The following is a 25,659-nucleotide window of genomic DNA, read 5'->3' as shown; positions in this document are numbered from 1 at the left end:
TTAACCCGATGGCAACTGGTTTTTGTTTTTTTTAGTTTGATCTACAAACACAGAGCAAGTGTTGACCTTTGTCAGCACGGCTTTTGCCGGTAGTATGACAAAGGAAGAAAAAAAGAAATCAGCAAGAATTTGGACTGTGGTGCTCCAAAGGTGGGGCAGACCAACTGTCCTTGGAAGTTCAGGCTTGGAGTTTGGGGGTGATGAGGCGAAGGCAGGTCTTTTATTTGCCAACCTGCACCTGATATAATTTAGGTGATGCTCCTAGTTCAAGTAGTAGGTCCTTGATCGATGTTTATTCGTTTTTCTTCTTGCTATTTGTAAACCCACCATTTTTGACACTGCTGGGGTCACACAGAGAGGTCTGTACTGTTCATGGATTTGTGTGGGTGGATATTCTTGTTAGTTGCTATGGCGTTGCCTTGGACTTACGGTGGACCTGTGTGTTAACAGAAGAAAATGTTGGTGGGTCCTGCACCATCTCCGTGACCACTGGTATGTTTGAGTCCATTGTTGTGATTACTGTGTCAATCCATCTCACTGAGGGTTTCCCTTGTTCTGCTGACCCTCTACCTTACCAAACATAATGTCCTTTTTCAGCGATAGGTCTTTCCTGATGAGTGTTCAAAAGTAAGCTACCTATGTCTCGCCATCTACATATACATATATTCCTTAAAAGATCAAGGTGGCGTGGAAGGCAGGCAGCATATGCAAAACACACTGCAGTCTGCGGGGTATTTTTAAAAGAACATGTACCTAGGCAAGAAGAGAAAGCTCACTTCCCAGTTCTCATGAAAACGTTTCCTTTTTACCTTAATCATTTTTAATCATATAACGCTTGAGACCTTCTGACGAATGTTGTGTTACTTTTGGAAAGATTTAAAAGCTGTGATTCTAGGAGAGAAAAAAAAAAGCTGTGAAAATAGAACTGTCTTAGAAAAGCATTACCATAGAGTTCATATACATTTTACACAGTCCGGTATTAAGACGCCCAATTCAAGCCCAAGGGGAACAGCGAAGGGTCTTTCCCCATGTCAGTGGGTGCTGGACATGGGGAGGGCCACGGAAACAGGCAAAACAGTTAAAAGAGCTCCCGGAATCCAGAAAGACCGCGACAATTTTTTTAAAAATTAAGAGGCGGGGAGAAGGTGAGCAGAGGCGGTGAGAGCCAAGGGTGATGCTCATGCACGCAAAGAGGAAAAAACCTGTACACGGGGAAGGGCGTGCCGGTGGCCGGGTGGCGCGGGGGTTAGAAACAAAGGTCGGGGTCTTGAGGGCAGGGCAGTAAGGGCGGAAAGCTGCGAGCGAAGGGCGGGAGGGGCGGCGGCCGAGGGCGCGCGGTACCACGCGGGGTCGGGCCGGGGGTCGCCCGCAGGCCGGGCCGGGCAACGCCGGGGATCGGGCTGAACCTGGGACCAGCTAGGCCGCGCTGAGGGGCAGGGCCGGCGACTGCCGGGCCGCGGAGGGGAGCGGCCGGGAAGCGGCGCCGAGGGTCGCCGGGGGGAAGGGCGCGCAGGGAAGCCCGGAGAGGGGCCAGCAGTAGCCGCGACCGCAGCACGGGACGGAGGGAAGTGCGGTCGGCTTCCCGCCCCGGCCGCGGCGTGAGGGGCAAGGCCGGCCAGCGAGCGGGCGGGCCCGCGGCGCCGGGCGGAGGAGGAGGAGGAGCGTGCGGCCCCGCCCCCCGCAGGAGCGAGGGAAGGAGAAAGGCTCGCAGGGAAGGAGGAGGGAGCCGAGCGCGGGGAGGGGGCGGCCGGCCGGGCCTGCGCCCGAGCGAGCGGCGAGCCGAGGGGGAAGGGGCCCGGAAGGAGGCGAGTGCGGCCGCGACGCCGGGAGCCGGACGCCCGCCCGCCCGTGCCGGCCTGCCGCCGCCGCCGCCTTCCCTGTCTGCGCCCGAGTTCGGAGTCCCGAGCGGCCGCGAAGGCCGGAGCCGGCGGTCGGGCGTGGGGCGAGCGGGCGAGCGGGGCCGGGAGCCGGAGGCCCGGCCGGCGTCCTGCGCGAGGCACGGTGGGCTCCTGCCTGCGAGGTTAGGAAAGGGGCGGAAAGGGAGGAAAAAGAGAGGCCGAGGGAAGCGAGGCGATCGGATTTTCCAGGCGGCTCGTGTGGAGGAAAAACCCACCGCGAACTCAAATCCACAATAATAATCTAAACTGATAATAATAATAAGGGCGCAGTTTTTGTGGCTGGGCGCGAGGGAGAGAAGGGGGAACGGAGGAAAGAGAAATCTCCGTTTCATGGAGAAATTTTCGGAGCCTGGATGTGGAGGAGCGAAACAGCAGAACTAACTCAGGAAATTGTCTTTCAGAAAAAGGCCGAACCTAGGCTGGGTCTGAGAATCAGGCTGGGGTAGGTGGAGAAACCTGCAAGTTTAAAGGAAAAAGGAAAGGAGAATATTTTCAGAGATCCTCTGTTTTGTGGTTATTGCTTCCATTTTAAAGGTAAAAAGCATTGCATTTCAGGTGTTCTTTGATTTTTTTTTTTTTTTTGGTGCGATTGGCTCATTTAAGAATATTCAAAACCTTCAAGGTAAAAGGTTTTTTTTCTTTTTTTTTTTAGTCCATAATTTTGGTCCCTACGGTTGCACCGGACTTGGAAGGAGTGCTGTGGTGTACATACTATTGTATGGTTTTATTTATTTTTTTACTGTGCAGATCAGCTGGAAGATTTTTTTCCAAGTGCCAATTCGGATTTATTCATCCCTCCCTCCCCCTAAATGTATCTGTTGTCGTTTTAAGCATTGGAGACCAGAGATTTTTTTCCCCCCCTTTGGCTCTCTTGCCAACAGGAGGACAGCTGGGAAAACTGGATTAAAAGGATGCTTTTTATCTGCATTTTGCAGTTAAGACTGATATTTTGAAGGCACATTCTTTCTGTGATTCAATTTTTAGCCCAAAGCTCTATCCTTGAAGAGATTTGTGATTGGTTTTTGGTTTCTAAAAAGGTCATAGTTTTTCCTCTTTTTTTTTTTGAGGGGGAGGGGAAAGGGGGCTAAGAAAGGAGACCATGTTAACTGATAGAAGTAGGATGGAGCTTCAGTTACCAGGGTCCTGAGAGTTGGAGGAAAAAAGATTCAGTCTTCGAGTTGGGAGGCTCTCCTCTCACCTTTCTTAAAAATTGCAAGTGATTCAATCCTGATCAAGACATCAAAGCTACAGGATTCTGGAACCGTGGAGACACCGAGAAACCATGAGTGTAAGGTTACCCCAGAGTATAGACAGGTAGGTTTGTTGGTAATTTGGCTTTTCACTTCCTAAAGACTGGGGGTGGGGAGAGTGTTTTGCATTTTGATAAAAGGTTGCGAAGAAGGGCCTGGATGAGCTGTCTCCAAGATCTGGGGGGAATTGGTGGGGTGGCCTCTGAGGACTGTGTGAGCATAGGTGTGTCCCCTCTGTGCCTGTCCGTGTTTAAAACATGATTCAATGTTTTCTTTCTTTGAAATGTGAGCCATAGATAGTGAAGCCAGGTGAGGGGAAAGAGGGACATAGGCTCCCAGCACCTTTGACTTTTGCTAGGCTGGAGGCTGAATTTGGGTCCCTAACTTTCCAGTCTAGAGGGTGGGAGGCAAGCCCAAGCCCAGTCTTGTAAGCCCCAGAAATGGGTTGGGACTGGCTGTAGGTTTTGGGGAAACCCTAGTGGTGTAGTGGTTAAGTGCTACAGCTGCTAACCAGAAGGTCAGCAGTTTGAATCCATCAGGCGCTCCTTGGAAACTGTGGGGCAGTTCTCCTCTGCCCTATAGGGTCTGTATGAGTCCTAATCCATTGGATGGCAACGGGTTTGGGTTTGGTTTTGGTTTTAGGGTTTGGAGCTGCCGGGGAAGAAAAGGGTGATGAGGGGGCGTGGCTTGAAGGTGACCTCAGGTTGGAGGTGGCTTCACCTGAAAGCTTCCACCAGACTGGTTGTTATGGAATGGTGAGACTGGACGACGAGGTGAATCTCATTTCCAGAATGAGGAGGATGTTTTGGGCCTGAATGAGGAAACAGGAACAGTGTTTGCACCCATATAGGCCTGGATTGTTGTAAGTGGCTGATATGGCCCCAAATCACATAGGTCATATTAAGATTTCTTCCTCTCCAAGCTTAGGGTTTAAATTGAGACTTGCCAACCCACTGATGCTCTAGGCTTAATTTTCCAAGCGGATCTTAATAAGCTTGACTCTACAAAATGGGCCTTCCCCTGCCTAGAGCCGGAAGGAGTTGTTTTTGGGCTCTTAGGCCTGATGGGCAGAGAGGCACTAGTCCTTTGGCATCTGAGCATGTGATAACCCTCCTCTTCTCCGCCCTGCCCCCCCAAGAGTCTGATCAGCCTCCCCTATCACTGGTAACATTTACTGTGTGGTTGTAATTCTTCCCTCCAAAGGGTTAGTTCAACTTTGTAAGGTGTCTGCCTCCCTCTCCTCAATCCTCCCTCCTTGAAAACCTTGAAGGGGAGATTGTTTTGTGGGTGCTGCACACACCCTGGTGGATAGGTGAGTGGTCGTGAGGACTAAACAAGCAAATGAAAGGACCGGGCCTGGAAAAAATACTTGTCAGAGAGATAGTGAAGAACATTTGCAAGGGAGTGATTGCTCTCTCCAAGTCTAGTTAACCTTTCGTTATCCATGCTAATAATAATTTCCTTTCAGCTGTGGAATGTGGCCTAAAATGCATATAATCTCTTTCTCCCAAACACTAATCTCTGTATTGCCTCGGAGTCCCATTTAGATTAGTTCAGCAGTCCCCAGATGGGGACCTGACTTGGCAGTGAAGAGGAGAAGGCAGGCGAACCACAAAGGGCATCATGTATATGTGGCTGGTTGAAACCACTCCCGCTCCCCTTTTTTTTGTTGGCCTCTCTGCAGTTTGGCCATGTAAAGGGAGAACCGGGGCATGTCGAGGCAGGAGGTGAAAAGGTTTATATCGTTGCCCTTCTTCTCTTTTACATACATCCTCATGGAGATTGGGAGTTAGTGCACTTGTCTTTTGAGATTTGGATGGTGAACTATTTCTGTGAATTCAAGGATGTGAGAAGGTGGAAACCCAGGTGTTGGTTGGGGGTGGGGGTGTAAGAAGAAGGAGGCAGTGAGGGGTCCAGGATTGGTGTGAGAAGCTCCACAGGGAGTTTGTATACCCTCACAGCCTTTCAGGATTGTATAGCTTGGTTTCCTAAATACTGCAGAAAGTGTCTCATTTGATCCTTAAACAATGTTTCTTTGAGGTAGACAATCAGAGATTATTATGCCCATTTTACATAAGGGGAAATTGAGGCTTGGACAGGACACATGACTTTTCCGGTGCCATCTTTTTTTTTAATTATATTTTATTGCACTTTAGATGAAAGTTTACAGTGCAAATTAGTTTCTCATTCAAGAATTTATACACGACTTGTTTTGTGACATTGACTGCAATCCCCACAACATGTCAATACTTTCCCCTTTTCCAACCCAGGTCCCCCATGTCCATTCGTCCAGTTTTCCCGTCTGTTCCTGCTTTTGAGCAAGTGTTGCCCGTTTGGTCTTGTATACTTGATTGAACTAAGAAGCACATTCCTCAGTGTGTTACTGTTTGTTTTATAGGCTGGTCTAATCTTTGGCTGAAAGGTGGACTTGAGGAGTGGCTTCAGTTCTGAGTTAGCAGGGTGTCTGGGGGCTGTAGTGTCGGGGGTTTCTCCAGTCTCTGTCAGACCAGTAAGTCTGGGCTTTTTGATGAATTTGAATTTCATTCCACATTTTTTTCCTACTCTGTCCGGGACCCTCTGTTGTGATCCCCATGAGGGTGGTTGGTGGTAGTAGCCGAGCACCATCTAGTTCTGGGCTCAGGTTGGTGGAGGCTGTGGTTTGAGTGGTCCATTAGTCCTTTGGACTAATCTTTTCCTGTGTCTTTGATTTTTTTCATTTTCCTTTGCTCTGGACAGGATGGGACCAAGAGGTGTATCTTAGATGGCTCCTCACAAGCTTTTAAGACCCCAGATGCTACTCACCAAAGTTGGATATAGAACGTTATCTTTATGAACTGTGTTATGCCAGTTGACCTAGATGTCCCCGAGACTATGGTCCCCAGCCCTCAACTCCAGTAACTCAGTCCCTCAAGGTGTTTGGATGCGTCCTGGAAGCTTCTATCCCAGTGCCATCTTGCCTGACTAGTGGGAGAATCTGGGCTCAAGCGCAGGTCTTATGATTCTGAGGCCATGGCTGATGAGGCAAATATGCTGGCCCTATGGTTTTTTTTTTTTTTTTTCATGGAATGGAATGGAAGGCACCCTGGTGGCGCAGTGTGTTAAGAGGTCAGCCAAAAGGTCGGCAGTTTGAATCTACCAGCTGCTCCTTGGAAACTCTATGGGGCAGTTCTCCTTTGTCTTAGAGGGTCACTATGAGTTGGAAACGACTTGGTGGCAATTTTTTTTTTTTTTTAATGGAATGTGTGGATACCGTTTTATGTTTTCTCTTTGACAGTAGGGGAAGATTCTATACAGCCATCAAAGTATTCTCCTGCATTTCTGTTTAATAGTATTGGGCTCATACCATTTCAAGCACCATTTTCTCCTTTGGGATGATACAGCTTTACAGAGTGAGCGCATTCCTCACCTCCATCCCTACTCATTCTATTTCCCATTAAGAGGGCCTATTCCGGGGTCCAGGTCTCCTAAGTATCTCCAACTGCACTGGATCTTGCCTGTTAGTTGTAGGCTCATTCTAAGGCACCTTTTTACATCACGGGTTCAAGGCCTTATAGGTTTTAAATAATTCACAGTCTTAGACCATACTGGAGGGGTTGAGTGGGAGGAAATGTTGCAGATTAGGGAGTCAGGGACTCTTTTAGTTTGTCAGTTTGTTGAGCCTAGTGTTGGGTGCTGTAAGAGAATTTTAGGAAGTTATACAGCTCTTGATCACAAAGAGTGTGCAATCTTAAGTAGCGAAGCTAGGGCACATGAGACCACACAAGACCACATAAAAAGCAACACTAGACTGTAAGCTCTGTGAAGGCAGGGACTGTGTTCGGTTTGTTTGTGTTATATCATATGTGTCTTGCTCAGTGCCTTCCAAGTGGTAAGTGCTCAATAAATATTTGACAAATGAATGTTAGAATGAATAAACATGCCAAAACCAACCCATTCCTGTCGAATTGATTTTGACTCATAGTGACCCTATAGGACAGAGTAGAGCTGCCCGGTAGCGTTTCCAAGGAGCAGCTGGTGGATTTGAACTGCCGACCTTTTAGTTAGCAGCTATCTCTTAACTGCGGCACCACCAACAAAAAAACCAAACCCACTGTCGTCAAGTGGATTCCGACTCATAGCGAGCCAACAGGACAGAGTAGGACTACCCCGTAGAGTTTCCGAGGAGCGCCTGGTGGATTTGAACTGCTGACCTTTTGGTCAGCGGCCATAGCTCTTAACCACTATGCCACCAGGGTTTCCACTGCACCACCAGCAAGTATAAATTCTTCCACTTCAGGTTGTTTGAACGATCATGCATTACTTTCAGATGTTGTTAAATAAGGTCATTAGAGAAGACTTCCTGGGTGACGTGCATTTTCTAGGAGATAAGCAGCATGATGGAGGATCATGTATTTGGAAAGGCATTACGGCTTAAAGTAAAGGAGAGCTTTTTATCCCCTTGTTGGGTTCATAGAAAGCATGTATTTGTGACTAATTTTTGTCTTTTATTGTTAATCAGATGTTACGAAAAATGAGCTAAAGTATAGGTGTTCATGCTCCTTTCAGTTTCTGTCCATGGACAGTTCATTGCCTGTTAATACCTATTCCTTCCAAGGGTTTCTAAAAATGTGTGATATTGCAAACAGAGATAATAATGTTGCTGAATTATCTTTACAGCAATGGTAATGACTTTTGCTAAGCCATCTATATCCATGTGCCTACTTCCCACGGCAAATGCTTTTGAGACAGCCAGATGCGTTAGGAGTTTGCATCCATGAAACAGCTTTTCTCTGTGAAAGTTTATTAGCTCACGTGAGGCCCAAACAAGACAGTGCCCTACAGAAGAACTAGATTTCTTATTCTTGCTTTGTGCCCTAGCTTTACCCCTTAACCCTGTGACCTTGGGCGAATCACATAGCTCCTCTGGTTTCCTCATCTGTGAAGCAGTCACTGATTTATATGAAGTAGTTCCCACTTCACATTTTCCCGTCGTGTGTCATTTGAAGATGATACTATTTGTCCTACCTCTCGGGGCTGTTGAAAGGAGCAAATCATATAAGGTAATATATTTCACCTTGTTTTCTAAACTGTAAAACTCTGGATAAAGTTTAAATGGTGAATTCATGTACGTAATTTAGCTTCATGCACTACTTCCTGAGCTAAGTAGCCCAAAACAAATTAAGGGTGGCTGAAAGATCTTTCCATAAACATTTTTAAGAATTCAACGAGAGTAAGCAGGCTTTATCGTTGCAGGAGTGCATGAGGTTAGAAGGTCTACTTTTCCAGTGGTCAGGGTTGGGTGATGATACTAGAAGAATATTGAGAAGAGGAAGGTTATGGAATCTCTTTCCTAGGAATTTTGATGAATGAGAGAGATTTCTCTCTCAGCTGCCTTGGCTCACTTACATGTCTTTCAATGACAGGGATAGAAAGGATTTACTTTGTGATCCCTGGCCATCCCTTGTCTTAGAAGCATGTGAATTTCCTAATTCAAAATAGATCCAGACCCAGAAACTGTTCCCTGAATGTAGCCTTTCCCTAGCCTATAGCCTTTCTTTCTAGAAGAGGTAGAAATCTAGCATCAGGTGTGTGCGGCAGGAGGGAGCGGGATGGTAGGTAGGCCTGTCTTAGGGAAAAGCCTTCAGGCTAAGGGAAAGGTTTATAGAGAAGAGATGTTGGTGGTTGAGACTGAGGAGACTGGGCTTATCTGAGAAACCAGGAGGGAAGAGTAGATGATGAGTAGTTGTAGATCACTTCCTACCTTGACTTCAGTTCTTTATTCAGCCCTGGAACCAAGAAATCCCTGCACATTTAGCTGAGCTACTACTTAGTTTTGGAGGTTGACTGCCCGGAAAGATGGCAGGGATTAGGGCTTTAAACCAGTTCTAATAAGTTCAGTCATAGCTGATGAAGCGAAACCAGAACAGACCCGAATTTTTAAAATTTGGGTGATGCAGAACCATAACCCAAATGGGGAGGATTACAGGTTTAAGCCCTGTAATGGGGAACTCCTAAGAAGCGTAGTGAGCCCTTTCTGGAGCCTGATGCATGAGACTGGGTTATTGCCAGGATTGAGGAGAGCGACACACATTCAAAGTGGTAAGGTTGGCTGCCATTTTTGAGTGGGGCACTGCTGTTTCCGACTGCGCAAAATCCGATGCACAAGAAATTTGGTGGTTCTGCAACGCCTCCACTGCCCTTAGTTTTCTAACAGGGAGATTAAGTTTCTAGGAGGGGTTTGACCCATCATTTTTCCTGTTCCGGTTATGGTTCCGGTTCACCCAAATTTTAAAAAATCTGGGTCTGTGCCGGTGTCACTTCTTTGGCCATAAATGAACTGGGAAGAACTGGTTTGAAGCCCTGGCAGGGATCCAGAGCTACAAATGGTAAGTTCCCCAAAATTCCAAGTCTTCTCCAAAATGCACCCTTGTTCCTGTTTAGGGATGTGAGATGAGAGATGGCAGTGGATTTGCAGATGAAACATTTGGTGATTAATCACTATTATGACCAAGAGCTGGCTAAGCTTAACTTCACGTGCTCAAAAACATTTCTAAAAGAGCAAATTTGCTTAGCTTTTCTTATAGTCAGGGTACTTGTTGGACAGAGTCCCTCCCCTCCACTTTAGGAGAATAGTCAAAAAATATGAAAAATTAAATGACAATATGAGTTCATCAAATATAAAAAAGATTTTGTAAAGGTGCATGTCACTAATCTCCAAATTAATATAAAACGGAGTTCTGGAAGCTCATAACCTCCATGGAATAGAATCTGGAAACCTTTGGATCGTGTCCCTTACAGCTTTAAAGGTCTGGGATTCTGTTGTGGGTGAAAGGGCTTTGTTAACAGTGAAGTTCTGTTAAAAATAAGAGAGGTATTATTTTAATCTGTTTTTGTCTGAATCAGCTTCACTCCTTCATAGTGGCATTGCCTTAAAAAAAATCCATTTTGTTTATTATTTTTAAAGCTTAATTCTAAAACTTACCATGTGGTTTGGAAGCCCCTCTCCACCATGCACTGCATTCTTTCTTCTTTTCTCACTCTATGTATTGGAAAAAAGACCCAAGCATAGACCTCTTAGTGGCATCCAAGGTCACTCCATCACTCAATGAGAGTAAGCAGTACTAAACCAAAAAAAAAACCCAAACCCACTGCCCTCAAGTCGATTCCGACTCATAGCAACCCTGTAGGACAGAGTAGTACTGTCCCAGCAGTTTCCAAGGAGCGCCTGGTAGATTCGAACTGCCGACATTTTGGTTAGAAGCTGTAGCACTTAACAACTATCCCACCAGGGTTTCCAGCAGTAGATGTTCCTAATTCTGGTCTCAAAAGAAAAAAAAAAAAAAATCACTATCTTATTAAAAGTAATCTCAGATCTCTTGTGAAATGAGGTTTGGAGTCCTGAGGGAAGAACACCAGGTCTTTGGAGAAGACTTTGATGAACGCACATTTTCTTTAATTTATCATATTTTTTTGTCTGTTCTAAACTGGAGGGCAGGGACTGTGTCTAACAAGTACCTTGACTATAAGTAGAACTAGGTGCTGGGGCTGGCTTTGCTACCAGCAAGGTGGATAAACTTGAAAAGATAGCTGCTCTGGACCTCAGTTTTCTTATCTGGCAAAGTGAACAGTTTAGGCTAGCCAACCTCTAAGGTTTGATTCCTTCTAGCTGTTCCATTCGTTGAGCCTGTGAAACATGATGCCTTGTGTCCTTTCTTTCCGTGAGCCAGGACTGTTTCAGGAATCACGATCTGACCTTCCTGGAAATCAGTGACGGTTTGAAAAGATCGGGGAACAGAGCTCCCTTGTGAAATGGGAAAAGAAAGTAGAAGCATAGCAGTGTGGAAACTTGGGAAATCTGTGGCCCTGAATAGAATTGGAGTAGAATTTGGAAGGTGTTTTCAAGGGCTGGAAAAACACCCAGATGTGTGGTACTGAAACAGTTGGACAGACTTGAGGGAAAAATCACAGAAGTCTGGTAGGATCTTAAGGCATCACCTTGCCCTTTCCTCTTGACTCCAAATAGGTATCTCTTGAGCTCATAAAGACAGATAGGGCTGCTTCCATCTTCTGTGATCTCTTGGGGAAGGTGGTTCCATGAGTTCAACGTTATAAATTCCTTTGGAATTCAGACTGACCTTTGCTAGCTTTATTGTCTTTTAATTCTGATTTCAATGTAGGCCCTATCATCACTAGTATCCTTCTGTCATCTATATTGACTTCTTTGAAGTTTTCCTCCCCATTCTAAAGGATAGCAAACTAAGATATGAATGTGTTGAGAAAGGGGCTTTGAAAAGTTAAGGAGATTTCGGGGTCTTGAATTCCGGCCCTCACTTCTTTCTCTCCAGTGTCTGGGAGCAGCTCCTAAACGGGTATGATAGGATCCATAGCCGCTTGCTCTGACCTGACCTCAAATCAACAGAAGGAACCAATCTAGCAACCTTCCAAGCGATGACATATGATCTTTGGTACTGTGGCACTTGCAATCCATTGGTTGGACAGCAAATATTTTTCATATGGTCCATGCGTAGCTCAGTTCTCGGTGCTCTGGGAGATAATATGTAAGTATGTGGAGCTTACATTCTTCTTAGGAAATGCTATTATGAAACAACACAAAACAGTATTAAGGTAGTACGTAATTGCTGAATCTTGGTATACACCAAAAATGTACATTTAAAGAAGAGAGGAAAGTCCGTGCTAATAAGAATAGCCAGGGAAGGGAGCAGTTAGAATTTATTTAGATGGAAGAAAGAGAAGAGGCCATTTCAGACAAGGGGACAACATAACCAAAGGTTCTGGGGTGGAACCAATCAAGGTATGATCTTGGGTGGTAAGATCATAGGTCTTTGTAGAGCAGAGCAAAATTAGGTTGACGAGGTGAGTAGGGTGGGGGATAGAGGTATTCAGACTCGTAGGAGGAAAAAGGGAGCCAGTGAAGGTATATATATTATATGATGATAAAAGTAGTGGTTAAGAGAGAATTCTGATTGGAAGAGCACTTGAAGTCAGGTGGGCCAGCTAGGAGTTTTTACAGCAGTCCTGGGAAAAAATAATGAGTTACTGAATCAAGATGGTTGTGGTGGGAATGAAGAAGGTGGTCAGGGTTTGGAAGGCATTTTGGAAGGAGTATCAACAAGGTAACCCTGGTTGCATCATGGTTAAGAGCTACGGCTGCTAACCAAAAGGTCAGCAGTTTGAATCCACCAGACACTCCTTGGAAACAGTATGGGGCAGTTCTGCTGTGTCCGTTTAGGGTCGCTATGAGTTGGAATCAACTCGATGGCAGTGTTTTTTGTTTTTTTTTTTTTAATCAACAAGGTATGTTAGGGTCAAATCAAATTTGACTCCCATGTTTTTGAGACCGGTTGGCTAGGAAAAGGACAGTGCTATTGATAGAGTAGGATCATCATTAAAAGTCACTCAATCTCCCATTGATAACCAGCAATTCACTGAATACAGCATATTGAATGATATTTATCTTGCTAAGATCCTTCCGTTAGATCCTTTCTATCACATGGTTTCAGAGTTCTTCAGTGCAGCTTTTTAAAGGGTATGAGGGGAGTCAGCTCTGGGAGATCCCGCAGGAAATTGGACCATGATTTGAGGAAGCTAGCATACATTTGATGAATACCCCATTCCCACATAGCAAGCCAAAGTCCAGGGCTAGAGGGACATCTGTGCAAAAACCATCCTAGTAGCATAATAGAGAGGATGTAGGACTTCCAGCGAGAAGATCTGCTTGAGCTACAGCTCAGCCACTAACTAGCTGTGTGAGCAGGACGATTTGTGTGAAGAGCACATTGTGAACTCTATAGTGCCAAACATATGGTGGATGTTGTGAAGGCATTTGGTTTGGCAAGGACCCCAGATGGGCCTGAACTCTCCTCAGCTGCTGCTGGAAGACCTGTACTTGGGTTACCCTTAGGCCTATGCTGATTCTCAAGACTGGCAGGCATGCATAGGGGAACATTTTGAACAAACGCAGGACCATAGTTAAAAATCAGGTGCTTACGATCTCATCCTTCTTTGCTAGAAACCTGTAGAGTCTTTCCTTTCTAACCTGAATATTCCAGCTCACCAATTGTATGTCTTATTAATGTACCCTAGCACCCTGCTTTAGCTGTTTTCCATACCTTCACATGAGTGATCTTTTTCTCCCCCCAACTCCATTAGTCTTATATCATTCAAGGACATTTTTTTTGGTTAATACCACGAAACCCCACATACATTTTTTTATTCAACATTTCTTTTGTGCATACATACAGCAGTTGGACTCTTATGTTTTATTTTGCTTGTGTAAAATAATTTATGTAAAAGTTGTAGCAGAATGCCTAGCACGTGATAGACTTCTAGATAACTGTTGGTGCTATTCCATTCTTTGCATGTTTTATGTTGGTCGTTGTATCTTATCCTGTTGCTCTGGATTCCTCCTCATTTTTGTCCTTGTCTTCTAGCACCTGGATTAGTTCTCTGTATACAAGGTATACTCCGTGCCTGCCTCTTCTTGACTTGAACCGTAGCTCATACTTGACATTTCTGAGTCACTCCATGCTTAGCTGTGGATTTCAAGAAGGCAGCTGTAAATACTGCTGCCAGGAACTGAGACCAAGATCCCCCCTTGTTCTTATTGGGTGCTAGATCCTGGGTACTTGGTATTTCTTCCAAGGACAGAGCAGCCTTGTTGGGGCTGCTTGCCTTCAGCTTCCCAGAGTTCTGGGGATTCCCCACTGGCGGCATGGCTTCCGGCTGCCTTTCCCTACAGGGGTCTGACAGGCACAGGGCCCACACTGCTATTGTCCTGTCTGCCCCAGGCTGGCCCCATTCATCTCCCAGAGCAGGGCCCTCAGAAGCTTCCCTCCAAGAGACTGCTGCTGCTGTAGAGAAAAGCAAGCGTTGTTCTAGGGGGAGGTGGCTGGAGAGAGTGGAGTAAATAGCTTTGTGAATGGGACCTTGTATGAGGCTAGAGCTGCAGACCCTCTTCTCTTCAGAGCCCTAGGCACAGGGGCAAAAAACCACTAGGGTTTCAGTGTCTTCACAGGAACAGAGTCTCAGGGTTAGGAAAATTCATGCTGTCCCTCAAATAAGAAGATTGGTCCATTTAACAAATCTTCACCTGGCATGATGCTGGACACTGGGGATTCAGTGTGAATAAATCGCATACCCTGCCCTCAGGGAGCTTAGGTTTTTGTCGTGAGGGAAGGGGAAAAGTAGGAAAGGGGAAAAGTAAGCAGATTCGTATGATAGCACTCTGAGCTTCCTCCTCTGATACCAGTTGAAGCACCTAGGAGGGACACCTAAGGAAGGTTTCCTGGAGGAAGGGACTTTTATATTGAGGCCTGAAAATGAAAGTCCGACTGGAGAGGGGGAAAGTCCAGGTAGAGGGAGCAGCAAGAGCAGAAGCCATGAGGCAAGAAAGAACATGGTGTTGTGGGAATTGAAAGCAGCTATGATGTATACTGAGACCATAGAGCAATAGGGGATTAAATGAAACTGGAGGATAGACAGGAGTCAAGGACCGTCTAATCCATGTTAGGGGTTTTAGACTTTATTCTAGAGGCAATGGGGAACCATTGCAAGATTTTAAGTAGAGAGTGACATAAAATATGCCTTTATAAAAACAAGGTCACCCTGGCTGCAGTGTGAACATTGAATTGGAAGAGTGAAAGAGTAGAGAGAGGGAAAATGGGTTAGGAGACCACTGCAGTAATATGGGCAAGAGGCGAGAGAGGCATCTACTAGGGAAGTAGAATGGAGGATAGAGAAAAAGGAAGGATTAGAAATCGAGTTGATTATAGCGGTGTGGTACAAGAGATTGTGGGGCAAGGATGATGCCCCTATTCTTGTCTTGGGCGACTGGATGGTACTACTCAATGAAAAAGGGAACTGTAGAAGAAATTGAGGACTCCCTGGGTGGCAGAAATGGTTAGGCACTTGACTGTTAGCCTAAAGGTTGGTGGTTCAAACCCACCCAGAGGCACCTCAGAAAACAGGCCTGGCGATCTACTTCTGAAAGGTCACAGCCTTGAAAACCATACAGAGCAGTTCTACTCTGCACACATGGGGTTACCATGAGTCGTGATTGACTCATTGGCAGCTAACGATAACAACAGAGGAAAAGCGTGATTGAGGGAAGGAGATGGATAGTTTCCATCTTGGACATTGTTGAGTTTGAAGTGCCTGTGGGACATCCCAGGGAAGATGTTCAGCAGGCAGTTGGATACATAGATCCGGGATCAGGAGGGTGTTCTGGCATAGGGAATTATGGTTGCGTGTCGTCAGCATCTAGACAGAGTGGTCAAAGCACGAGATTGTCCAGAAACAGGTTGCAGAGTGAGAAGGGGCCTTGGACAGAACCCTGAGGGGCACTACATTTAAAGGTGTGAGGCAGAGGACTCAGAAACTGGGAGGGAGCGGCAGAGAAACAGAAGGAAACCAGGGCAGTGTGGAATCTCAGAAATGAAGGGAGGGCGTGGTCAACAGTGTCAAATGCTCCCAAGAGGTCAAGCATGAAAAGGACAAAGAAAAGTGGATATAGAAACTAGGAGGATATTCATGGCTTTGGTGAGTGATTTCTTGGAGTGCGCAGGCAGGAGCCAATTTGCAGCAGGTTTAAGAGAAAAGAGGTGAAGACTAATGATAGACTAGTCAATTCTTTTATGAAGTTTGGCCTGAAAGAATAGGAAATAAAATATTGCTCCTGGTTCCTGAGTTTATTTTTTCAAGTAGTAATAGGTTGCCTTAAGTCAGAGGTTCTTAATTTTTGGCATACATCAGAATCACCTGGAGCGTTTGTTAAAACAAATTGCTGGGCCCACCCCCAGAACTTCTGACTCAGTAAGTTTGGGTTGGGGGGTAAGAATCGGCATTTTTAACAATTTCCCAGTTGATGCTGACACTAGGGTTCCCTACTTTGAGAGCCACTGCTGTGTTCTTGACAGTTCTTCTGCTCTTAGCTTTTGTATCAGTAATCATGCATTTTTCAGTAGGTTATGAAAGCCTCGTGGGCAAGGACAGATTACTTTCTTATCTCCGTAATCTTCACACCTAGCCTAGTGCCTGGCAAACAGTAGATATTCCATACATATTGGTTAAATGAATTTATTTGAACCAGGTGACTTAACTAAAGCAGAATTTCTGGGCTCTGACCTGTGAAGCCTTATTTAGCTAAGTTCTAAGTTCTATCCAGGGCTTCAAGAACCATCTGGTTTGAACCCCTGCTGAGAATGTGCGTTTCTAACACGTCCTAGGAAGTTATACATAAGAATCACCAGGGATCTTATTAAAATGTAGGTTCTGACTCAGTATATCTAGGGTGGAAATGCAAATTTTCAGCAGGGGTTTGAACCTGGTTCTGTCTCTGGCACAGGCGCAAATCAATCGTAGCTACTAGAGATCTCTAAGGGTGATAGGTTTGTAGGGTCAAGATTTTTGTAATTTTTAAAAAAATTATTATTGTACATTAGATGAAGGTTTACAGGACAAAGTAGCTTCTCATTAAACAATTAGTACACATACTGTTTTGTGACATTGGTTACCAACCCCACAACATGTCAACACACTCCCCTTCTCAACCTTCAGTTCCCTATTACCAGCTTTCCTGTCCCCTCCTGCCTTCTAGTCCTTGCCCCTGGGCTGGTGTGCCCCTTTAGTCTCATTTTGTTTTATGGGCCCGTCTGATCTTTGGCTGAAGGGTGAACCTCAGGAGTGACTTCATTACTGAGATAAAAGGGTATCTGGGGGCCATATTCTCAGGGTTTCTCAAGTCTCATTCAGGCCAGTAAGCCTGGTCTTTTTTTGTGAGTTAGATTTTTGTTCTACATTTTTCTCCAGCTCTGGCTGGGACCCTCTATTGTGATCTCTGGCAGAGCAGTTGGTGGTGGTAGCCCGGTACCATCTAGTAGTGCTGGCCTCACCAGGTGGAGGCTGTGGTAGTTGTGGTCCATCAGTCATTTGGACTGATCTTTCCCTTCTGAAGATTTTTATAATTTCAGTGTAAACTAAAGCCAAAATTAGAAAAGCAGAAATCTTACAGAAAGTAAATGTCAAAATCAAATATACGTAATTTCAATAATTCAGTGTTGGATTAAGTGAAGTAATACCTTCCCTAACATGGTTCCCCAAGCTGCTGCCAGATTCTGAATTTTTCAGTGGGAAAGATCCTTGGAATGTGAGTAATTCCTCTTAGAATGGTGTAGTTAGCTGCCTCAGGTCGGCTTCCAACTCAGGACAACCCCGTGCACAACAGAACGAAATGCTGCCTGGTCATGTGCCATCCCCGTGATGGGTTGTGGATTGGACCTTTGTGATCCGTAGAATCTTCATGGGCTGATTTCTGAAGGTAGATTGCCAGGCCTTTCTTCCTAGTTTGTCTTCAGTTGGGAAGCTCCACTGAAACTGTTCGGCATCATAGCAACACATAAGCTACCACTGACAGATGGGTGGTGGCTGCATTTGGGGTATGTTGGCTGGAAATTGAACCTGTTCTCTTTATGAAAGGGGAGGATTCTACCACTGGACCACCAATGTCCTCAGAATGTTGGTAGAGCTCTTAAAATGTGGTTCCTGCATCTCTCGAATATGGTTCCACAGATTGGTCGTTTGACCCTTGCCCCAGCCCACACCACTACGCATGGCTTCTCTGCTCAAGGGATAGGGCCGGGGATCCCTTGCTGTGCTGGGGCCTCTGCCACTGGCCTTGAAATTGGGTTTAGAGGCCACACAACTGGGGCTTCCAGGAGTCCCCAGACCTTTAGTTTCTCCCCCTTGTCTTGCCTTTTGTAACGTTCTTTTTACCTGATGAATCTGTGGGTCATTTTTCATAATTTCTTGAAGACCCTCTAGATTGTCCAGACCAGAGGTCCCAGGAGCCTGAGCTGTAGGTGTTGGTCAGGGGATAGTGGTAGAAGCAGGGCAAGGCCTGGCAATTCCTGTGCCAGAGTCCTAAACAGCACTTCAGACCTTAGGATCATTTAATTATAACAATCAGAAACCCAGAAGGAATCTTAGTTCTCTCAGGTAGTCCTAGCCTTGGGCTAGTAGCTATATATATTCCTGTTTTTAGCTCATGTTCCATAGTCCTGAACTTGAGGTCTGGCAGGTTGAGAAAGGACTAGGTAAGACGTAGGGAGAGAGATCACTTGACCTAGATCCAACATGGGATTCTCAAAGGATTTGTTTGCCTTCTCCCTTGTTAAGACCTTACTTCCCATTTGTTGGTTTGGGATGTGGGAATTTTTTATTCATTCAACACATTTATTAAGTGGATATTAAATGTTAGGCAGTATTCTAGGATACACTGGAGTTTATACCCTACTGGAGGAAGACAGCAAGTAAATATGTGACACATTATTATTATTAGTTATGAATCCGAGCATAAATGAATTTAGTAAAACCTGCATTTATAACTATTGGGGAGAGGCAGAAGGGGCGATGTGACTGAGATAAAAGCAAAGATTGGGGCCAGGAGGAGAAGCCAGTTTTTAAAGTAGGAGAGGAGACGATTGATGAGAGGAGAGACGTTTTAAAACTAGGGGCAATAACGATGACACTGCTTTGTATTTCTGCGAATAACAATATGTACTTGGTAGAGTGGTTTTTGTCTGTTATCTAATTTGAGGTAATCAGGGCAAGTATTTTCATTCCCATTTATGGATGAGGAAACAAGCTCAGGGAGGCTTAGTGACTTACCTAATAAATTAGTAGGTAATGAAGCTGGGGTTTAAAACAAACAAAAAAAACCCTGAGCCTACTGAGCCTAGCCTAGTGCTGTTTCCATTCTCCTATACCCCTGGCAAGCCTTAGAGGTAAAAATGTGTACCTAAGTCTTGTGAGGGAGCCACACATCAGGTTTGCTTGACAGCAATGAAAGGTATTCTCCAGGAATAAGAGATGGGTAAGTCAGAAGTCAGGTCTCCTGAGTTTTTGTTTCTCTTCTCGATAAATTCTCCTTGTCCTCGGCTTCCCGAAAACCTGAGGTTTGCATTCACTATCCAAGAAGAGGATAGCTCCCCGCTTTGTCTTTGCCGTCTGGTTAGTTAATGACAGGGAAAGAGTTTGGTGCTCTGGGGCCGGTAAGTTCAGTGAGGGGGAATAGGATCTCAAAAGTGACTCAGCACCCTTGCGCTAAGCCCTGTGGTGTTTTTAAGCTTTGCAGGGGCCTTATGTGCACTGTGGTGCCTGGCACAGTGCCTCCGTGTAGTGGAGGGATGCTCAGTAAAGATGTATTGAATGAATGGATACATTCCTTAAATAACAGCTTCATTGGGATATAATTCACATACCTTAAAATTTACCGCTTTAGGGTGTATAATACAGTGGTTTTTAGTGTATTCACATAGTTGTGAACCATCATCACTATTAATTCCAGAATATTTTCATCACCCCAAAAGGAAACCCCATAGCCATTAACAGTCAGCCCCCATTGCCCCCTGCTGTAGCCTCTGACAACCACTAATCTTTCTCTCCATGGGTTTGCCTCTTCTGGACGATTATATGTGAAGGGAATCATACGCTATGTGGCCTTTTGTGTCTCACTTCTTTCACTTAGCACAGTGTTTTCAAAACCCATCCATGTCGTATAACATGTATCAGTACTTCATTCCTTTTTATGGCTGGATAATGTTGGAATTGCCAGACTCTTGTCCAAAGTGGGTGCATCGTTTTACATTTCCACCAGCCGTCTGTGAGGGCCCAGTTTCTCCATATCCTCAGCAGCACTTGTTATTGTCTGTCTTTGTGATGATAGCTATCTTAGTGGGGAAACCCTGGTGGCATAGTGGTTAAGCGCTACAGCTGCTAACCAAAGGGCCAGCAGTTCGAATCCGCCAGGCACTCCTTGGAAACTCCGTGAGGCAGTTCTACTCTACCCTATAGTGTCGCTAGGAGTCGGAATCAACTCAACGGCACTGGGTTTGGTTTTGGTTTTTGGTATCTTAGTGGGGGGTGAAGTGCAACCTCATTGTGGTTTTGATTTGCAGTTCCCTAATGGCTGATGACGGGGCACAGCATTTAAGAGCTCAGCTGCTAACCAAAAAGGTTGGCAGTTCAAATCCACCAGCCACTCCTTGGAAACCCTTTGGGGCAACTTTATTCTGTCCCGTAGGGTCGCTATGCATCGGAATCTACTTGATGGCAGCGGGTCTTTTGGTAATGGCTGATGATGCTAAGCCTCATGTACTTATTGACCACTTGTATATCTTTGGAGAAATGTCTGTTCACATCCTTAGCCCCTTTAAAAAATTGAGTTATTTGTCTTTTTGTTGTTGACAAATGGGTACAATTTTAAGTTTAACCTCCCTAGGCCTCAGGTTTCTACTGGCTAGGCCTCAGTTTTATCCATTATAAGTTGGACAAGTTAGATTTGATCTCCAACATCCATCCGACTCTAATATTTATTCTGTAGTACCTTGGTCACTCCTTTAAGTTCTACTCACTACCGTGTCACAGTATAATCTGATTGTTAGAAATATGACTTTTGTGTCAGGATAGACCTGGGTTTCCCATTACTTAAACTCTTGAAGCCTGTTTCTCCCTTTGAACAATGAGAAACGTAGTATTTCTTTCATAGAGTTCTTGCAAAAATGAAAGAAAATAATGCATGTAATTAGCAAAATGCCTAACATAGAAGCTCAGTAATTGTCAGCTATTATTAATATCTTATTATTACCTTGTGTCTTGTAGTTTCCAGTTGGTCAAGCCAGGTCCCCATCCCCTCAGTGTGACTTAACCTGTCCTGACCTTTGAGCCTTCGCACAGATGTTTATTGTTCAGGTCATCCATTGCTACGTAACAAACCAACCCCAAACAGTGACTTAACATAATACCAGTCATTTATTTTGCTTATGATTCTGGAGGTCGATTGGGTCCAGCTAAGCAGATATTCTCAATTGGGGTCTCTCGTGCAGTTGCTGGACTGCATGTAGGACTGGGTTGGCGAAAGCTTCTTCACTCTGGCACCTCTGTTGGGAAGATTCAAACAGCTGGAACAGCCACAGCTCCTTGGGCATCTCTCTCTCTCTCTGATCTCTCTAAATTATCTTGCCATATGGTTGCCTCAAGGTAGCAGAACTTTTTATAAGGTGGCCAAATCTCCAAGAGCAAACATCCCAAAATGTTTGCAGAAGCTGTTTCGCCTTTTATTGGCTAGTCTCAAAAGTCACGGTGTCACTTCTGCTGTACTCTTAGTTGAAAGAGCCACAAAGGCCTGCCTGGGATCAAGGGGTGGGGGAGATATAGACTCAGCCTCTTGATGGGGAATGGGAAACCCTGGTGGCGTAGTGGTTAAGTGCTACGGCTGCTAACCAAAGAGTCAGCAGTTCGAATCCACCAGGCGCTCCTTGGAAACTCTATGGGGCAGTTCTACCCTGTCCTATAGGGTCACTATGAGCCGGAATCAACGGCACTGGGTTTGGTTTTTTTTGGTTTTCTTGGTGGGGGAGTGGCAAGGCTCTGGAAGAGTATGAGGGACAGGAAATATTATTGCAGTCATTTTTGGAAATTTCAATTTGCCATAATTACTTAACCTCTTTGTCATTAATTTTTGTCTTGCCTCTCCTTCAAATACTAGTTGAAAACTTACCTACTAGTGAAGTCTTCCCTGACTGACTCTTCCTTGATTCAGGTTTTCTTTGTTTCTTTTATTGATTTCTTTTTTCTTTCTCTCTCTCTTTTTTTTTTTTTTATTGTAATGAAAACATACATACCAAAATATCTGCCAGCATAATACTGTACATTTACAACTCAGTGACATCGATTGCATTTTTCATCTTTGTGCCACCATTATTGTTACCCTTATCCAAAACATTCCACATCATTAACATAAACTCAGTGCCCACCAGACAAAAACTCCCCCTTCCCTTCCACCCCTGGTAACCATTAATAACCTTTGGTTTCTGTACGTTTGCTTGTTACATGCAAGTGAGATCATACAGCATTTCTCCTTTTGCAACTGACTTCAAGGTTCATCCATGTTGTGGCATGCGTCAGAATTGCATGAATCTTTACGGCTGCGTAACACTCCGTTATACGTACGTACCACGTTTTGTCTATCCACTCCTCTGTTGATGGACATTTTGGTTGTTTTTCCCTTTTGTTTATCATGAAAAGTGCTGCAGTGAACATTGGTGCACAGGTTTCTGTTTGTGTTCCTGCCCTCCCTTCTGGGTATATACCTAGAACTGGGATTGCTGGATCATATGGTAATTCTGTGTTCAACTTTTGGAGGAACCGCCAAATGGTTTTCCCTAGTGGCTGCGCCATTTTGCGTTCCTGCCAGCAGTGGATGAGGGTTCCAATTTCTCCACAATCTAGCTAACACTTGTTTTTCTTCCTTTCTTCTTTTTTTTGATCATTGCCGTTCTAATGGGGTTGAGGCACCCTGTTGATTTTTGAATGACACTGGACTATCTTTTCTTGTACGTCTTTGTCTGTAAATATTCCCACAATGCGTACAGCTAGGCTCTGTACTCTTTAAGTAATTATTTACTAAAGTCTCCAATTAGGATTTTTCCAATAACTCGGATCATCTAGTGTTCATATATGGACTGGTTCTTTTTTGGTTAAAGGTTCTCACAATTTTTCAGACTGTCTAGCCCCCTCACCATAGTCATCCGGCACTTTAGGGAGACCCAAGTTCTCACCCCATTGCTCTCTCACATGGTATTACATCCAACTTGCAGAAGTTAGGGGAAGGGATGATCCATAATGATGAGCATTTGTCTAGCACTTCACTGGTTTGTGAAAAGTGCTTTAACAGCCATACTGACATACAGTTATTACTGTTGTTCCCCAACAGGAGTTGAGACTTGAAATCGCATTGTCAATAACCTGTTGTCCTCTCACTCCACATCCTGGGCTTCCTCTCCTGCCTTGAGGAAGGCGTCTGGTTTGGCCCCATTTCACCACACTTAATCACCCAGAGCTCCACAGAGCCCCACAGTACTGATCTCAGAAATCACCTTACACCTTCTCATTTTCGTTGAAGGAACTGAATTCAGATGAAGTCTCTTTTTCCTACCATTTAGCCCTACCCTCTCCATAACAGTCATCTTGGTGATGTGGGACTTTAAGCTTTGTTTTCCTCTCGTGATCTTGCCTCTGCTGCTTTATTTACACCAGCGAATATGTTGCTGGGGAGCCCTCTGAGCTTGGTTACTTTGGAAAAGTACACTCCCAGTAGGGGCAAGTGTGTGTGCGTGTGTGCGCGTGCGCATGTGGGGACACGTACCTCTTGTTGGGGAAGTCTGAGGAATGATGCTTAGTAGGAAGCGTAAAATGAGCAAAAGGATGGGAAGGTAGCCAGAGAAGGTAGAGAAAATAATCTCCAGAAATGATGACTTTAAAGTTCTTTAATTGAGGAGAAGAGTACAGACAGAGGAAGAAGTGATGCTCTCGCTGCCCCTGACCTTGCTGATGGTCTGCGGTCGCTTCCAGATTGATACTTCTGTCATCAAGGGCCCTTCACTGAGTCTGGTTCATTTCATTTCCTGTCTTGGTGATCAAATGCTTGGGAAGTTTTATTAGGGTGCCATTGGAAGACCCAGGATATAAACCAGGCAAAGGATGGGAATCCACGTAATTTAATAATCCTTGCATTTCCAAGCATTTATACAGTGTTTTTATTCTTCAAAGCACTTTCCGTCTATGGTACTTTATCCTCACCACATATCTGTGAGGAAGAGCCTGGGGGATGATGAGGAGACATCTCTCTTCTGTTGACTTAGTTTCCCTTTCTTCCTCTCCTTCCTGGAGCCTAGGTTCCCCTAGGGTGCTCTGTTTTGACAGCTCTTTGCAGCGTTTGGAATTGCTTTCTTTCCCATACAACTTGACTCCTCTGCCTCTCTTTCCATGAATGGGGTGCCTCCCCTCTCCTAGTGGTAATTAACAGGGGAGCCCCGCTGATCTGTGTGGCCTCACAGCCTGTCATCATCAGTCTCATGGAGAGCCTTTTATAGGAAAGCTGCAAGATTAGAAAATAAATTGGCTGGGGCAGAAAGATTACTGACTCAGGCTGGGAGCCCGCAGCTTCAGGGAGATGTGGGGGAGGGGTGGTGAGGAGGGAAGAATGAGATAACTAGCTGGCAGCAGGCACCTACTGGAATCTGAGCTCCTTTTTCCCTCTCCACCAGTCCTATCAACCCAGTCCAACCCGTAGCGACTCTATAGGACTGCCCCATAGGGTTTCCAAGGCTGTGAATCTTTACCAAAGCAGACTGCTGAGTCTTTCTCCCGCAGAGCAGCTGGTAGATTCAAATCGCAGTCCCTTTGGTTGGCAACCGCGCGCTTTAACCACTGCGCCACTGGGGCTCCTAACAGTCCTATACCGCACCTTGCCTCAGTCACCATCATCTTCTTTAACATCCACTACTGTATTGGGTGCTCATCCCCTCTCCTCTAGATGCCTCAGCAGAGGTAATGGAGACAATGTGGCCTCTGCCATTAGGGAACCTAAAGGCTGGTTGGGAAGGCACCCGCAAAGGACCTAAGAACCCTCCTGCAGTGTCGTGCTTTTCTGCAAGGGTAGAGTAGCACCTCAGCCCACGCTGAGTGCTCGCTGTCTGCACCACCAGTTTGGTAGAGCTGGGGAACCTCCCCCTCTTTTTGAGCTCACCTTCAAGGTTTCTTTGGCGATTCATTAATTTCAAAAGGAAGTGTTTATTGATCCCAACTTGATGTGCCAGCGCTGTGCTAGAGGTCATGGGGATTTAATGTTTATAAGTATTACTGAACCTGAGGTATGTGTTCAAAAAATACAAAAGTAACAGTCACTCACGATGCCAGGGGAGTGACATATCCGACACATCTTTTGAAAGGTCCTCTCTGGTGTTAAGAATAGACTCGGGCTTCAAGACAAAAGCAGGGAGAACTGTGAAACTCTTGCAGTAGTCTAGGCAGAAGATGATAGGCGTAATTACTGAGTTAAAAGTCTCTGTATTGCCTATGGCACAGGCACAAATTTATTAAACTAGCGATTAGGCAGGATTTATGTACGGTTTTGTTCTCTTCCCCCATGCATTTTATCTTTAATATATCTTTGTGGGTCAAAGATGAAAAGGAAATTATTACAAATTGCCCTAAAATTAGCAAATAAATACGTTAAATAGATAGCAGGCACCTCCCCTACCTGCAGAGGTGGTTTTGGACGGTTAGTGAATTGGCCAATTTCATCGCAGCTTCACCTGACCTTCGTGACGTCACAATCCACAAGCCATTTGTTTTGTCTCATAGGAATCCCTTGTATTTGTATAGTACTTTGCAGTTTTATAGTTTGTTTTCACATATATTCTTTTTTTTATAACAGCTTTATTGAAATATAATTCACATACCATAAAACTCACTTTCTTAAAGTACACAGTTCAGTGGTCTTTAGTATATTCATTTTAGTTTAGTATAACCCAACCATTGCCACTAGCTAATTGCAGAACATTTTTATTACCCCCAAAAGGAAACACAGTGTCACTACACTATGAGCAACCAGTCTCCATTGTCCCCTCTCCACAGCCCCTGTCAATCACCAGTCTACTTTCTGTCTCTATGGT

At 45.0% G+C, this 25,659-nt stretch overlaps 1 protein-coding gene across 10 annotated transcripts in view; it reads left to right on the top strand.

Annotated features, from left to right (window-relative positions):
• The first annotated feature begins 1,958 nt into the window (after nt 1–1,958).
• Nucleotides 1,959–25,659, top strand: part of ARHGEF11 (Rho guanine nucleotide exchange factor 11) — a 127,123-nt gene continuing 103,422 nt past the window's right edge. For 6 of the 10 annotated variants that reach the window (XM_064282746.1, XM_064282745.1, XM_064282744.1 and 3 more), the window contains exon 1: nt 1,959–3,212. In XM_064282746.1, the coding sequence (XP_064138816.1) occupies nt 3,181–3,212 (32 nt within the window). In that variant the 5' untranslated portion in view covers nt 1,959–3,180. The remainder of the gene's footprint in view (nt 3,213–25,659) is intronic. The other 4 variants (XM_064282749.1, XM_064282743.1, XM_064282741.1 and 1 more) reach the window with 2 other exon arrangements.

The sequence above is a fragment of the Loxodonta africana genome, chromosome 3 (assembly GCF_030014295.1).
Source record: "Loxodonta africana isolate mLoxAfr1 chromosome 3, mLoxAfr1.hap2, whole genome shotgun sequence".
NCBI lineage: Eukaryota > Metazoa > Chordata > Mammalia > Proboscidea > Elephantidae > Loxodonta > Loxodonta africana.
Note: the sequence above shows the minus strand (reverse complement) of the source record. Positions and strands in the feature narration are given on the sequence as shown.